This window comes from Bubalus kerabau, chromosome 9, assembly GCF_029407905.1.
Source record: "Bubalus kerabau isolate K-KA32 ecotype Philippines breed swamp buffalo chromosome 9, PCC_UOA_SB_1v2, whole genome shotgun sequence".
NCBI lineage: Eukaryota > Metazoa > Chordata > Mammalia > Artiodactyla > Bovidae > Bubalus > Bubalus kerabau.
In genome coordinates, this window is record NC_073632.1 from 81,150,322 (window position 1) to 81,167,367 (window position 17,046).

The 17,046-nt window shown below is 37.7% G+C and overlaps 1 protein-coding gene across 6 annotated transcripts in view; it reads right to left on the reverse strand.

Moving 5' to 3' along the window:
• Window positions 1-17,045, reverse strand: part of HBS1L (HBS1 like translational GTPase) — an 87,198-nt gene extending 70,153 nt beyond the window's left edge. For 5 of the 6 annotated variants that reach the window (XR_008698349.1, XM_055535689.1, XM_055535688.1 and 2 more), the window contains exons 1-3: window positions 16,860-17,038; window positions 11,245-11,310; window positions 1,028-1,156 (exon numbers count right to left, since the gene is read on the reverse strand). Coding sequence is in view for 5 of the 6 variants with exons in the window: in XM_055535689.1 (XP_055391664.1) it covers window positions 1,028-1,156; window positions 11,245-11,310; window positions 16,860-16,902 (238 nt within the window). In the remaining variant the exon portion in view is untranslated. Of the gene's footprint in view, window positions 1-1,027; window positions 1,157-11,244; window positions 11,311-16,859 lie in introns of all 6 variants that reach the window. The other variant, XM_055535692.1, reaches the window with a different exon arrangement.
• Between the last annotated feature and the right edge of the window lies 1 nt (window position 17,046).

Sequence of the window (17,046 nt, forward strand, 5' to 3'; positions counted from 1 at the left end):
AATATAATCAAAACTATGGAAGAATTTATACAGCAGTTCGTCTATGAACTTTTATCCCACTTGTCAAATGTATCTGCAAAGTTGATATAGAAATTTTTAAATTCTCTGTTGTTTCCCTTTCTGCTTTCTAATTTTGTCTGTCTGTGCTTTCTCTCTATTTTTCTTGGTTTGGGTAGCAGCTGACATATATTGTACCAATTTATGCAAAGATCAACTCAAAGATTTATATACTTCCCTCCTTCCTGTTTTCAAATTGTTATAAATTTTCAATTTAAAAATATTCATAGAACAAAGCCAGAGAAAGAGTACACTCCAGAGAAGGAGCAAACAAGCTGAGCCCGGCTCAGCACCAACAGATAGCACTACTTTTATACCTGATGATTTTGGTTCTACAACACTATTCATCAACCTATGACTGGAGCAGTATGTCTGAAACTGTCACATTTGAAATTTATTTATAAAAGATGAAAGCCAAAATATAAAATATCTTTGTTAAAATGTTTAAGAGAACTAAAAAGCAGCAAACTCAGAACCAAAGCCATTACCGTTTACAAGTTCTATCTTGAAATTTAATTTATATGACTGTGACCAATCAGGACATTTGTATAGTGTTACTCTGAACTTATTATTATTTTTAATAAAAACCAGTCTTTTGGAACCTAACATTTTCCAAGGAAATGAGCTTCTGTAATCTAACCATAAGCTCTACATACAGCTTATAAAACAATAAATACTGATAAAAGAAAACGAATCACGGAAGTTTCTCTCCTAAGGAGATTTCAATCACAAATTCCAGTTACTGAATAACAGCCACACAATCAATTTTTCAACCATATAGTTAACCATATAGTCTTCACAAAACATAATTAACAAAATGTAAATTTTCCTTGAAGATACAAGATATAATGGTAGTTCGTACCATTACTACCCATGATTAATATTATGAACAATAAAACTAATAACATTGGTAAATTTCAGTAAATTATTAATCATTTTCAGATAAGAAACAGACTAATTCTTACTATACCTTGATCAATTCCACTTAGCTGATGATTCACAAGAGAACTGGAGAATTCTTTCAAATCTTCATAATCATATTCTTCTACGGGTTCAACAGCTGAAGGTTTGTCACGTCGTGAGTAAATAAACTGAGCAGCTAGAATATAAAACGATGGAAGAATGCTGTGCTATAATCAATTTCCCATTAACTTTTTTTTTTAACAATACAAAGTAAAAATTAAAGATTCTGACCTCCTACCTAAAGTCATTTGCCCACAGTCATAATATTGGATGAAAAGAGAAAAAAACTAAGACAAAATATATCATACCCCAAATGTCCTTCTAACCATTTGCTAATCTCTTCTAATGGTCTTCATTCTTCTCTCCTATCTCATAAACACTGAGCTTACTTTCTCCACAGTTCTCAAAAATTATCTTTCCTAATATCTCATGCTTGCCTACTACTCTAGCTTCCCTGAAATTTTCTTTTCTATGGTACAAACATTTTAAACTCATATCAAATTTGCTTATTTGCATAATTAAGAATACTAAAAACAGACTAGTTCAATTTTCATTTTCCAGGAACTACTAATTTTGCTTGAACCCAAGAGCTGACCAAAATCATAGGCCTTAACTTTTAAACAATTTACACTTCAATCATACACTGACACTGTATTAGTGCCACATACTTAACTTTCAGACAGAAGTCTGTGCGACTCTGCAGACTGGCAGTGTAATCACTCAACGCATAACTGCACATCATATATTTCATTAAGAGGCAGAAAAACAAAATATCAAAGTGATAACATATGTTTGAATATCATATACAAAAATACAAGTGACCAAAGGAGAAAAGCATCAAGCATGCCCAAAGTGTTCACTCTTTTACATCAACTGGATGCCCACTGAATTCAATTCTTCAAGTGTGTGTTCACAGTTGTGAAGGAATAAAATTAAAGTATTAAGTTTAAGAAGGATAAAAACATCAATATAGTATTCTACGGCAAGGTGTCATCAGAGCTTTTATATTATTTAGCTTTCTGGAAAAGCACATAACATGCATTTCTATTGCTCAGCATTCCCACATTTGACTTCTGGGCATGCCCATAAATGTAAGGGAATCTAACTACATTCAAAAGTTATAGATAATGCATATATAGACAATAGAAAATACTACAGCTTAGTGTAACACCTACACTCAGAAAACTATGGTGTAAGTGCTATTTATTCATAGTATAAATCAACAATGGTCTTACAGATAGCAGGAAAGGCAAAAAAAGAAAAGGCAGTGACATATTTTAAAAAGCCATATAAGTAGTACAGATGACAAGTGTGACAGAAGCACAAAAGATTAACTGATCATTGAAGACTGGAGCACTTACAATAAAGAAGGCAAGAACAGAATAAGAAAAATACAGAGCAGCTGAGAGAATTTAATCTATTCTGCTGTAATGCATGTTTCCTTAACATATACTGCTGCTGCTGCTGAGCCGCTTCAGTCGTGTCCGATTCCGTGCGACCCCATAGACAGCAGCCCACCAGGCTCCTGCGTCCCTGGGATTCTCCAGGCAAGAACACTGGAGTGGGTTGCCATTTCCTTCTCCAATGCATGAAAGTGAAAGTGAAGTTGCCCAGTCATGTCTGACTCTTAGCGACCCATTGGACTGCAGCCCACCAGGCTCCTCAGAGGAATGATGAAGGTATAACATTCAAGATGCTTTGGTTCATGAGATTCTCCCCACCTGCAACACTTTGTAAGGCAAATACAAAGTTCAACCGCAGAGCATTATACTGTCATTGGAATTGTGCTGTAAAGTTAGATAGCCCCACACTTGTCCTCTTGGCTCAGTTTGGCCCTGTCCCTTTCTGTGCTTGCTTCCTGCTTGGCTCTCTAAGACCTGTCAGCATTTTGCCTTTGCAACATTATTCATTAGTTTCAACTCTTCCTACAAGTTTATCAAGCTTTCACCTTGCAAACATGAAACAAAAAGTAAACATTTATCAAAAATATTTTGTTAAATGTAAAAAAATACATTTTGTTAAATTTAAACATTTAACAAAAACATTTCCTTGAATGTAACTTTATTTGGAAATTAACATACCTTTCTAAATATGCAAGTATTTTTATGAGATGATTTTTGGTTTTATTAGTACTTTATGGGCTGAGTGATCTGTCATGACCCTGTTCTTTCCCACAGGCTTTGTTATCTTTTAGTATACAAATTTGAGGACCACAGTTTTTCAAGAATGCACATATTATGCTGTATATATATCACCATTTCCCCCATCCTGCACAAGTAAAACACAATACTGCCATTATAAAGTCAGCATGGTTAAATGGTAGGAAAAATATCCTATTTCACAGATTTTCTAAGATGATCACTGTTTCACATAAAAATATCTCAGAATGAGGGATATGTCTTATAATCAAGTGGTATCTTGGTATTATGTAATACTTAGATTGACAGCTGATTTTTTAAGTGGTATGCAAAATAACAGTATGTCTTATAATCCATGGCATTTTAGATACAATAAAATGTGGTAGTATTAAAAAATGTAAACCAGGCCATTTTGTGCTCGATGATTTTCAAATTACTCTCCTGGCTGTAAACTGTATTCAGTTTAGCCTAAAGGTAACAAATATACTTTCCTCAACTTCCTCTCATAGCTCTGAACTGTAAGGAAAAACCTAACACAAATCAAAAATTAAGTGAGAGAAGAAATCAGATACTTCCATCAACAATTTTCACTTAGAAAATATTGACAAAGAAAATGGAAGTTGTCAAAATCCAGGCTTCCACTCTACCTCCAAGGAGCTATTCTTCCTGGAAGGTTTTCCTACACTCTCCCAAACATAAATCCAACTCAGAAATCTATACTGTGGCCACTGTTTTAGAAGTAAATGATGGCTGGATTTGTTGAAGAGTGGGGAAAGAGAGTGGGCAGGAAAATTCCCCAGGGACAATAGCTACCAGGAAAAGAGAAGCATCCAGACCTCTGAAATTGAAATGAGAGTCAAAAGGCAAAAAAAAAAAGTGAGATAAAAGCAATAGAGAGAAAAGGATAAATATAAGATGCTCTTCTATTAGAAAAATTTAAATCACAAACTTTGACAGAAACGCTTTCTGAAAAATTAAACACCATAATGACTTGCAAATTTTTCAAGTATTCTGATAAACATAAAAATTGAAAGAATTCAAAACCTTTACAGTTTTTGAACTGTACAGTTTTGAACTGTAACTGAAAAAGTTAGTTTTCCTGTAACTGCCTAACACTGTTTCCTAAATATAAAATAAAAATCATGTGAGGCACTCATTAAAGATACAGCTTTCTAGGCTTCTTCCCCTGGAGATTCTGGTTAAGTGGTGCTAGAACAGGGTAGGGAATCTGTAGTTTTATAATACAATTACTCAGCTGATTGGTATCATCAGAGAAGGTAGGAAACAGCCTACAAGTCTCCCCTTTCATCCAAATGTAGTCCACTTTGCTTACCGTCATCAGTTAATTTCCTAAAACATGACCCCTTAACTCAAAAACCTTCAATAAACTGACATTACACAGCTAAAATTAAAAAGTGCCTTCCACAATCTGGCTATTTCCTTTCCAAGCCCGCTTTGTGCTCCAACTGCATTCACCATGTGTCTTCCCAAACTCACCTCACTAAGAGACCGCTGCTCAAGCACTGCTTTTCCTTTCTCTAGGATGCCACTCTTCCTCCCAAATTCACCAGTTCCAATTCCATCTCCTTCCAGAAACCTTTCCCGCCTTCTTCAGGCAGGACTATCTCTTTACCCACCATATTATCATTTGAAGGGAATTTTTAACAAGCTTCTTTACAAGTGAAAGTGAAAGTGAAGTCGCTCAATCGTGTCCGACTCTTTGCGACCCCGTGGACTGTAGCCACCAGGCTCCTCCATCCATGAGATTCTCCAGGCAAGAATACTGGAGTGGGTTTGCCATTTCCTTCTCCATCTTTACAAGTTAACTGATGCTCAATAAAGGTTCTGAGTTGGAATGGACTGAATAAGGATATCTACCGTTAAAGTAATCACACAAGGAGGTCATGAGACTGAAGTGGCTCTAATGCCTTAGCTGCAAAGGGAAAACCAATCCAGAGTTAATTCCTGTAAAGGCCTCAGGATTAAGAACATCCAATCACAAAAAGCCAATTATTCTCTCACAAATAATGTGTTTTAAGCAGTAAGCCAATCAAATAATCTTCTTGCTTTGTTTCATGTCTTCTCTATAAAAACCCTGCCCCAACTTCTGTTGATGAAGTGCTCCCAACCACTTCCCATTTGGAGCTGATTCAAATTGATGTTTGCTCAAATAAACTCTGAAAAAAAAATGTCAGTATGCCTCAGTTTATCTTTTAACACTTCTAATTATATTAGTTGAAACAAGATTAATAATTGTAAAGTTCTATTTATAGGCTCTTTTTGCTATCCCTTTTTTGCTATCTTTTTGCAGCTCCCTAACATAAGTTAAATATTCAGCATCAAAGCAATATTCAGCCAATCTTTCTAAAGAAAAAAAAAGTTGTAACATTTAGAAATCATCTTACCATCAAGAAAATTGTATTTAGTAGAATTTTTTAAAATATATGATAAATTTTAGAGAAATTCCTATTAATTGATAAAGTCATTCAATTACCAGAATTCATTAGACCATGAATACAATCATTTCTTCAATGAATGACATTAGCTGCTTCTTTAAGAACAGCAAGTATCCTTCTAAAAACTATTCCTTTTTAATTGAAAATTCCTGGGAAGAATACACCACTAAAGAGGAATATTAATTGTCTGATCTGATATTACTGATTTAATTTAGTAAAATTTAGAAAATTTTAAAAACCTAAACCATGCACTTTTGTTAAAAATACCAGTTTGTCACAGAAGAAAGTCAAAACTATTTAACTATCTCCTGCTCTAATAAAGCCAATTTCACTTCCTGGAGCATACAAAGGTAACTCTCAAATAGTCAGACTGTCCTGAATATGAACCATACACAATACACATATCAAGAGCTGTGAGAGATAAGGGATAAACTATGACCTCAAGAAAGGTAGGTCACAAAAGCAAACCTCAGAAAAACACCTTCAGAATGCCTGATCCTTGTGTACTGATGGCTCATTACTCAAGATTAAGCATGATTTAGTTAAACAATCCTAGATAGATGAATGCATTAATCTGCAATATGAAGATGTTTTTCAGTAGTCTCTCCCTCCATGAAGCTTTCCTGTGCAAGTCATAGTCAACCAACTTCCAAGTCCAGTAGTCTTTAGCTCCTGTAATTATCTCTTGAATCTATTTCCAAATCCACTGCTATCACCTCTATCCTAAACAAATAGTTTTCAAAGCAGTACCTGTGCCCCACTGAATATGAGATGGGGCCAAGAACTACTTTTCTAACAAATTCTCAAGTGGTGCAAATGGCACATGGACCACATTTTGAGAACACTGTCCTGAGATATTTCTTCTAGATTAGTATAATAGTCTCCTAACTAACTATTCTAAGTACACCCACTTAGGTACCACCTTTAATCCAGTCTCTACAGCATATATTAAAAAAAAAAAAAACTCAAATCTAATCACCACACCCATATTATCATCAGTCTCATGAACATGCCATGATCTTTACTTCATTCATAGTACTAACTAGTGCTACCAGACACTACTTCATCACCTAGTCAACTGATTATGATGAACTGTAGGCACCCCAAAAGGTTAACCCACAGAGTTGTTTTTTTTTTTAACCCACTGCAAATGACAAGTGCTTGTGAGATTCCTCAGAAAAACTGAAATTTCTTTCATCCCTAATCTCAACAAAATATGGCATTTTTGAATCACTGAATAATAAGGCTGACTAATCAGAGCCCTTCCTCTCTTTCTTCAGTGTTACACCATTATCAGTCACGATTTTGTTAGGAGATAGAAATTGCACTGGTTATTTTGCCAGAGAGATTTTAATATAAAAAGTTACCTAGGTATTAGAGAACACACTAATTAAGCCACCTCTCCACTTCTAAGCCAGTCTTCTTTGCTTTGTGATGCTGAGGCTGAAGTCTCTGCAAAGCACATTTCTTCAGACAGCTGGTTCCCTTTTAGGATCAGCCAACAGGGAGATAATAAAAGGAGACTAGGCCAGAAGAGGAACACAAATGTTCCTTTCCTTTTTGCTTCTTCTCTAGTTACCATCACCCCAGCAACATTTCATCTTGCCAAAATCATTTGTTCCAGTAATCGTAATCAATATCAGTTTTTCCAAAACTCCCAGAACCAATTACAACGATGACCAGACTGCTGGATAGAATGCCTCTTTAAAAGGCTGAACCTCAGCTTCCCAGTGTCCCTACAGAGTATCTCTATACCAACCACACAACATTCCCCTTCTCAGGTCTGAGCCCCGGCTCCACAGTCCCTTCTCTTAACTTCAATGGCAAAGCAACAAGGCAGAATCTTCCTGTCACACCCCTAGGTCCTAGCTCCAAGGAGCCCCCCAAAAGGTTCTAAAAGGTTGGTTCCAACCCTGTCTGCCGATTCCCCTAGGAACTAAAAATGATAAATGCTTCCTGACGTTACTACGTCCTTGATCTTTTGGTTTGCATTTTGTGTTCTCTAATACCTAGTTAACTTTTTATACTAAAATCTCTCTGGCAAAATAACCAGTGCAATTTCTATTTCCTAACAAAATCGTGACTGATAACGGTATAACATTGAAGAAAGAGAGGAAGGGCTCTGATTAGTCAGCCTAAAAGAGCAAAGTACCCATAAAGAGCTAGATGCATTAGAGTAATAAGTAATAGGACAAAAGATGTAAGGCAGAGTAGGGGTGCTAAGACAACTTCCAAGGCCCCTATGCCTTTGTAAAAAAGAAGAAATTCTAAAAAGTCAGAAGGGACATATTTAGTCTTCAGAAACTATGAAGAGGCTTAAAGCAGAGAAAGGTTTATAAGACAGTTCAACAGACTATAAGGTATTAAAGACAAGGCAGACTGATAGAAATTTAAATTACTATATTAAACCTTCAATTTGTGGAAAATGAGTTCTATGAGTTTATTTATGCTGTTCCTAACTATATTTAATTGGACCCACTTTTATGACATAGTAAAATTCAGCAGAGCATTTTAACCAGTTGTTTATAGAGTAGGATAAAATTTGAAGATAAATGCACTGTTAGAAGGATTAGTAAGAAAAAGGTCTGGATCAAAGACACTGTCTCTGCCGCCAACACAGGAAATGCTTTCATTATATGATTGCAAAGAAGTTTTTCAGCAAGAGACAAAAGGTGTAGCTCTGATGTAGAATCCTACAGGAATCTGACTCTAAATCATTTTGCAGCTCCATCAGAAGTTTAAACTATGTACTGGGTTTATTTACAGTAGATAAAATACTATATGAAGGGAAGTCTATGCATAACTTGTGTTTTAATATTCAAGATTTTCCTGGATATAAAACTAACTGCTCTCTGTCTTTAGAAGTTTAGATTTTCATTACTGACTAAATTATCATTTTAGTCAATTTAGATTAATTGCATACTGCAAAGAATACTTGAAAACCATAGTTTTGAGAGTTTTCTTCAAATTGTATAAAGCCTAATGAAGGAATCAAAACTTTAAATTCTATTCATAAGTAATGAAATTATTTTATTTGCTTTTAAAGTTAACAATATGCTATTTAGGTTGGTCATAACTTTTCTTCCAAGGAGTAAGTGTCTTTTAATTTCATGGCTGCATTCACCATCTGCAGTGATTTTGGAGCCCAAAAATATAAAAGTCTGACACTGTTTGCACATCTATTTCCCATGAAGTGATAGGATCAGATGCCATGATCTTAGTTTTCTGAATGTTGAGTTTTAAGCCAACTTTTTCACTCTCCTCTTTCACTTTCATCAAGAGGCTCTTTAGTTCCTCTTCACTTTCTGCCATAACGGTAGTGTCATCTGCATATCTGAGGTTATTGATATTTCTCCCGGCAATCTTGATTCCACCTTGTGCTTCTTCCAGCCCAGCGTTTCTCATGATGTACTCTGCATATAAATTAAATAAGCACGGTGACAATATACAGCCTTGACGTACTCCTTTTCCTATTTGGAACCAGTCTGTTGTTCCATGTCCGGTTCTAACTGTTGCTTCCTGACCTACATACAGATTTCTCAAGAGGCAGATCAGGTGGTCTGGTATTCCCATCTCTTTCAGAATTTTCCACAGTTTATTGTGATCCACACAGTCAAAGGCTTTGGCATAGTCAATAAAGCAGAAATAGATGTTTTTCTGGAACTCTCTTGCTTTTTCCATGATCCAGTGGATGATGGCAATTTGATCTCTGGTTCCTCTGCCTTTTCTAAAACCAGCCTGAACATCTGGAAGTTCACGGTTCATGTATTGCTGAAGCCTGGTTTGAGAATTTTGAGCCTTACTTTACTAGCGTGTGAGATGAGTGCAATTGTGTGGTAGTTTGAGCATTCTTTGGCATTGCCTTTCTTTGGGATTGGAATGAAAACTGACCTTTTCCAGTCCTGTGGCCACTGCTGAGTTTTCCAAATTTGCTGGCATACTGAGTGCAGCACTTTCACACCATCATCTTCCAGGATTTGAAATTGCTCAACTGGAATTCCATCACCTCCACTCGCTTTGTTCGTAGTGATGCTTTCTAAGGCCCACTTGACTTCACATTCCAGGATGTCTGGCTCTAGGTCAGTGATCACACCATCATGATTATCTGGGTCATGAAGATCTTTTTTGTACAGTTCTTCTGTGTATTCTTGCCATCTCTTCTTAATATCTTCTGCTTCTGTGAGGTCCATACCATTTCTGTCCTTTATTGAGCCCATCTTTGCATGAAATGTTCCCTTGGTATCTCTAATTTTCTTGAAGAGATCTCTAGTCTTTCCCATTCTGTCGTTTTCCTCTCTTTCTTTGCATTGATCGCTGAGGAAGGCTTTCTTATCTCTCCTTGCTATTCTTTGGAACTCTGCATTCAGATGCTTGTATCTTTCCTTTTCTCCTTTGCTTTTCACTTCTCTTCTTTTTTTTTTTTTTTCACTTCTCTTCTTTTCACAGCTATTTGTAAGGCTTCCCCAGACAGCCATTTTGCTTTTTTGCATTTCTTTTCCACGGGGATGCTCTTGATCCCTGTCTCCTATACAACGTCACGAAATTCCGTCCATAATTCATCAGGCACTCTATCTATCAGATCTAGGCCCTTAAATATATTTCTCACTTCCACTGAATAATCATAAAGAATTTGATTTAGGTCATACCTGAATGGTCTAGTGGTCTTCCCTACGTTCTTCAATTTAAGTCTGAATTTGGCAATAAGGAGTTCATGATCTGAGCCACAGTCAGCTCCTGGTCTTGTTTTTGCTGACTGTATAGAGCTTCTCCATGTTTGGCTGAAAAGAATATAATCAATCTGATTTCGGTGTTGACCATCTGGTGATGTCCATGTGTAGAGTCTTCTCCTGTGTTTTTGGAAGAGGGTGTTTGCTATGACCAGTGCGTTCTCTTGGCAAAACTCTATTAGCCTTTGCCCTGCTTCATTCTGTATTCCATGAAATTAAAAGATGCTTACTCCTCAGAAGGAAAGTTATGACCAACTTAGATAGCATATTAAAAAGCAGAGACATTACTCTGCCAACAAAGGTCCGTCTAGTCAAGGCTATGGTTTTTCCAGTGATCATGTATGGATGTGAGAGTTGGACTGTGAAGAAAGCTGAGTGCCAAAGAATTGATGCTTTTGAACTGTGGTGTTGGAAAAGACTCTTGCGAGTCTCTTGGACTGCAAGGAGATCCAACCAGTCCATTCTAAAGGAAATCAGTTCTGGGTGTTCATTGGAAGGACTGATGCTAAAGCTGAAATTCTAATACTTTGGCCACCTCATGTGAAGAGTTGACTCACTGGAAAAAACCCTGATGCTGGGAGGGTTGAGGGCAGGAGGAGAAGGGGACGACAGAGGATGAGATGGCTGGATGGCATCAGTGACTCGATGGATGTGAGTTTGAGTAAACTCCAGGAGTTGGTGATGGACAGGGAGGCCTGGTGTGCTGCGATTCATGGGGTCACAAGGAGTCCGACACGACTGAGCAACTGAACTAAACTGAACTGAACGTTAACAAACAATTATCTTTCTAAATGGTACATATTATAGTCTTCTGGAACACACTAGTTCTAGAATGACAATAATACTTACTTAATATCTTTAAATACTCAAATAATAAAAATCAAATTTTTTTTAAAAACTCACCTGTTGATGGCGAAATACAATAATCATCCTCTACAGACTGGCCATAGAGGTCATCATCTTCAAAATCTAAAATAAAAATATAAGAGATAAAAGTATTTACAAGTTTGTTTTCTATTCTTAGTTATTAATGAGGAAGCATCTGAATTCTCTCCAAAATAAATACTGTTTACCTAAATTAAAGGAACTTACAATGTCTACTTTTCTCAAAACAATTCCAAAAATTGTACCAAAAGTAGGTATTAAATGACTTTACATATTTAAAAGACATACTTGTTTTTAGATTTTTAATTGACAAAAATCTGAAATAAGCCAACCATCCATTTTTCTCACCAAGTTCCTGCTCTAAGCAAAGCATTTATTTTTCATACAACTGACTAACGCAGGGTATACAATCAGACCACAAAGGCAGTTTCTCTTCATGTAAAGCAAGGCAATGTACAAAACCCAGCTTATCCTAAACTCCTCTCTGCTCTAGCTGATTGGTCTTTTTTCCTACTGATTATAATATGGTCCTTGCCTAGATTTTCCTAAGGCTGTTTCCTTCTCCCACTTCAGGTTCCAGTTCAAACATCATATATTTGTAGAAGTCTTCCCTGACCACTCTGGGTAAAGCAGCAAGCCTCTCCCCTACTGTTTTTATTCTCTAGCACTCTCCTCTAATTGAATGTCTTCAAAGCACCATACCTGGTTCACTCCATGAGACTCTAAGCTCCTTGAGGGCAAGACTCTCTAGACAACTACATGACACAGGTCTGACATAAATTAATATCTGACATAAATTACTACTTGCTTTATTATAAATTAATGAATCAAACAATATATTAACTAAAAGTCCATAAGGAACATAAATATGTTTACGTAAGTGTATTTAGTCACTTGACAAATACTAACACTGTGACAGGGGCTATTAGAGACATCTGGGGTGCAAGACTGAGTGACAAGTACATTCTCAGATCTCTACAAACCTAAAATGTAAGAGGAAGACAGACAAGAAACCAGATGATTACAAAACTGTATAACAAAGTGTTTGACACATGATAAAGAATGACTCTGAAACACACATAAGAACAACAAAAACAGAAGTGGGAGCAGGGTGGCTAGGGAAAGATCCCCAGGAATATCATGCTGTGAACCAATTCGGAAGGAAAGTTAGCTAATTTCTGAGGGTACTCATGTAGCAGCAGCAAGAACTGCATGGTCAAAGGCTGAGACCAAATACATATGACAAATAAAAATTACATAAATGTTATTATTCAATTAAAACATGTAACATCCAATAACATTAATAATTTATTAAATTATTAAACAATAATCACCATCCTGAATTAATAAAAATTATTACCAAATAAATGAGAAGTCAGTCACAAAAAACTTGGATATTAAAGAAAACAATTTCTTTTTATATTGGGTCAGTTTTTTTAACACTGAAATGGACCCTGAAATTGTTACAATTATCAAAAGATAAAGAGAATCCTTTCCTATGATCTCTGTAAAGTGGTTCTTTTCCTCAACAATATTCTGGAGTATTTACTGCATAAAAAGCACTGTGCTGGCTACCGGAGTAAATTATAAAATATAGGCTTTGCCTTCCTGGGATTTTTATTAATTAATGGGTGAGACCAGAGATCTCTTCAAGAAAATTAGAGATACCAAGGGAACATTTCATGCAAAGGTCGGCACAATTAAGGACAGAAATGGTATGGACCTAACAGAAGCAGAAGATATTAAGAAGAGGTAGCAAGAATACACAGAACCACACAAAAAAGATCTTCATGACCCAGATAATCACAATGGTGTGATCACTCACCTAGAGCCAGACATCCTGGAATGAAGTCAAGTGGGCCTTAGAAAGCATCACTAGGAACAAAGAGGAGGTGATGGAATTCCAGTTGAGCTATTTCAAATCCTCAGATGATGGTGTTAAAGTGCTGCACTCAGTATGCCAACAAATTTGGAAAACTCAGCAGTGGCCATAGAACTGGAAAAGGTCAGTTTTCATTGCAATCCCAAAGAAGGGCAATGCCAAAGAATGTTCAAACTACTGCACAATTGCACTCATCTCACACGCTAGCAAAGTAATGCTCAAGATTCTCCAAGTCAGGCTTCAAGAGTAGGTGAACAGTGAACTTCCAGATGTTCATGCTGGATTGAGAAAAGGCAGAGGAACCAGAGATCAAATTGCCAACATACACTGGATCATAGAAAAAGCAAGAGAATTCCAGAAAAACATCTATTTCTGCTTTATTCACTATTCCAAAACATTTGATGGTGTATATCACAACAAACTGTGGAAAATTCTCAAAGCGATGAGAATACCAGACCAACTGACCTGCCTCCTGAGAAATCTGTATGCAAGTCAAAAAGCAACAGTTAGAACTGGACATGGAACAACAGACTGGTTTCAAACTGGGAAAGGAGTACGTCAAGGCTGTATATCATCACCCTGCTTATTTAACTTATACGCAGGGTACATCATGCGAAATGCTGGGCTGGATATAGCACGAACTGGAATCCAGATTGCCGGGAGAAATACCAATAACCTCAGATATGCAGATGACACCACCCTTATGGCAGAAAGTGAAGAGGAACTAAAGGGCCTCTTGATGAAAGTGAAAGAGGAGAGTGAAAAAGCTGGCTTAAAACTCAACATTCAAAAAACTAAGATCAGGGCATCCGGTCCCATCACTTCGTGGCAAACAGATGGGAAAACAATGGAAACAATGAAAGACTTTATTTTCTTCGGCTCCAAAATCACTGCAGATGGTGACTGCAGCCATGAAATTAAAAGACTTGCTTGCTCCTTGTAAGAAAAGCTATGACCAACCTAGACAGCATATTAAAAAGTAGAGACATTACTTTGCCAACAAAAGTCCATCTAGTCAAAGCTATGGTTTTTCCAGTAGCCATGTATGGATGTGAGAGTTGGACTGTGAAGAAAGCTGAGCACAGAAGAATTGATGCTTTTGAACTGTGGTGTTGGAGAAGACTCTTGAGAGTCCCTTGGCCTGCAAAGAGATCAAACCAGTCCATCCTAAAGAAATCAGTCCTGAAACTCCAACACTTTAGCCACCTGATTCAAAGAACTAATTCACTGTAAAAGTCCCTGATGCTGGGAAAGACTGAAGGCAGGAGGAGAAGGAAATGACATAGGATGAGATGGTTGGATGGCATCACCAACTCGATGGACATGAGTCTGAGCAAGCTCCAGTGGTTGGCAATGGACAGGGAAGCCTGGCGTGCTGCAGTCCATGAGGTCGCAAAGAGCTGGACACGACTGAACGACTGAACTGACTGACTGAGGCAGTCATGTAAAGTACTACCCATATAACAGAGAAGAACAAAATCAAAGTTAAGTAGAGGAATCTATAAGTTTGGGAGCACAAAATCTCTGTAACGAAGTTACAGTACTTTTGAGAATTCTTAAATTATTATCTGAGAGAAGAGAAAGCTTAACATGGAAGATGAGAAATAAACCAGACACTTAAAGTAAGTAGAACTTTTACAAACAAAAAAGGGGATGAACCTCTGATGCTATAGGAACAGCTTGGTTATGATGTCAACAACTGTTCCAAATAATCTGACAACCAACCACCTGATCTGGGATCTCTAAGGTGAGAAGATACTTGGCACTCACTCCCTCCAGTCAAGCACCTCTCCTTCAGGATGCCTTCCTTCACACAGAAGTTCTGCTGAACTCCTCCCATTCATTCTCAACAGTGTAATCACTTAAGTAGCTCCCACAGCACTTCATAAGCACACTCCGAAGCATTTCATAATCATCTACTACTTATGTATTTTCCACTTTAGACTCTCTCAAACGTCTTACTGTTGGTCCCCAAAACTCTTTAACAGTTTTCTAAGCACTCAGTTAATGTTGATTGAGGACACAATATCTATTAAAGAAATGAACAACTGTGATGACCTAGAGGGGTGGAATGGGGGGAAGGGAGAGAGGCTCAAGAGGGAGGGAATATATCTAATGACTGATTGGCATTGTTGAACAATAGAAACCCACACAACAGTTCAGTTCAGTCGCTCAGTCGTGTCCGACTCTTTGCGACCCCATGAACTGCAGCATCCCAGGCCTCCCCGTCCATCATCAACTCCTGGAGTCCACCCAAACCCATGTCCATTGAGTCGGTGATGCCATCCAACCATCTCATCCTCTGTCCTCCCCTTCTCCTCCTGCCCTCAATCTTTCCCAGCATCAGGGTCTTTTCAAATGAATCAGCTCTTCACATCAGGTGGCCAAAGTATTGGAGTTTCAGCTTCAACATCAGTCCTTCCAATGAACACCCAGGACTGATCTCTTATATATAATGACTGATCGGCATTGTTGTATGATAGAAACCAACACAACACTGTAAAGCAATTTTTCACCAATTAAAAAAAATTGTAAAAAGAAATGAAGAAGTAGTAATGAGGCCTATTCATGTCTTTTACAATGTATTTGCAAAAATATCTCCCAGGCTAAAGTCATTTCTCAGGTAACAGTGCTCCACAGGCAACACTTAACATCCACTGCAATATTTAAAACGACTTCTTAAGTGATCCCCAGGAACCTCACATGTGCCAGGTTGACTGGATCACTGTCTGGAAATGTAGCACAGGGTATTAGCCTCCCTCCACTATGATTAGCATAGTGATGTTCTAAAATAATTTGCTGGGAATGCTAATAACGACTGCCAATATACTAAGCATGCTTCACACTCTGTACTCAGCAAAGTGATTGCTCTTTATTCGTTTGCATTCCTTCATATTTATAATTTTAGCTTTTATGATGCTAGGTGATGCTGGTAACTATCCACTGCCTAGAAATGTTTGTCCCTATCTTTTTAAACTCCTGGACAACTTTCACATTTTTTCCCCTTTACTTCACTTTTAAAATCAGCAAGTACTTTCCAAAACCCCCTTTCTTCTAATGCTACTTTTTCCTCTCTAAAGTATATTTATATTGAGCATGACCAACCAAGAATTAAATACATGCGTCAAAATCTGATCAACTTACTCTCTGGGCCTTTTTAATACGTATTTTCTTCTACCATCTCCTAAGTTTTCAATTTAATTTGAAAAGCATAAAAAATAAGTTAGCTAACTCAAGCCAGATTCTGCACTAAGTGTATATGAACACATACACAAGATTTACCAAGTAAATCTGACAGTTACAGCAGAACAGCTGAATATAAGCATTAAGTCAATCCGGGTTCTACAAATAACAGTCTCATGGGCACTTCTGAAAGAAGGGTCGAGAGGAGCTACATAAAGCCATGTAACCGACCTGGGAGGAAACAATGGGGGTGGTGATAATGCTTACGTGTGTTAGTATCACCGAATCCCAGCCTCTTCAAATGTCCTTCCGAAATGAGGCCCAGCAGCACCTCCCCTGCCGCAAATAAAATCAATCCCAAAGGACAAAAATCACGACTTAAAAGAACGCCATGTAACAACGCCATTCGCTAGCACTCAGACGTCCTGTAACTTTCCCCAAATAAGCCTCCTCTGAACTCCAGCCTGGCACCACTGACGAGAAGCTAACATATGGAAGGTGGTGCCAACCGTCTGCGAGCCCGGCCGGAACGGTGAAGATAACGTCCTGGCATGATCCTGCCACTTACCTTCATCGTAGTTATAACCTCGGACATTCCGATGCCGGGCCATGACAGCGGAGAGGGCGTTTGCCACAGCCCCTTACAAACTACCGGCTCAGATACTGGTAACACGCCAACTGCGGGCCCAAACACACCTATACGCCATCTTGGCTTCCCGCAGGCCACAGCCCCTGCGCATGCGCGGCGTCTTATC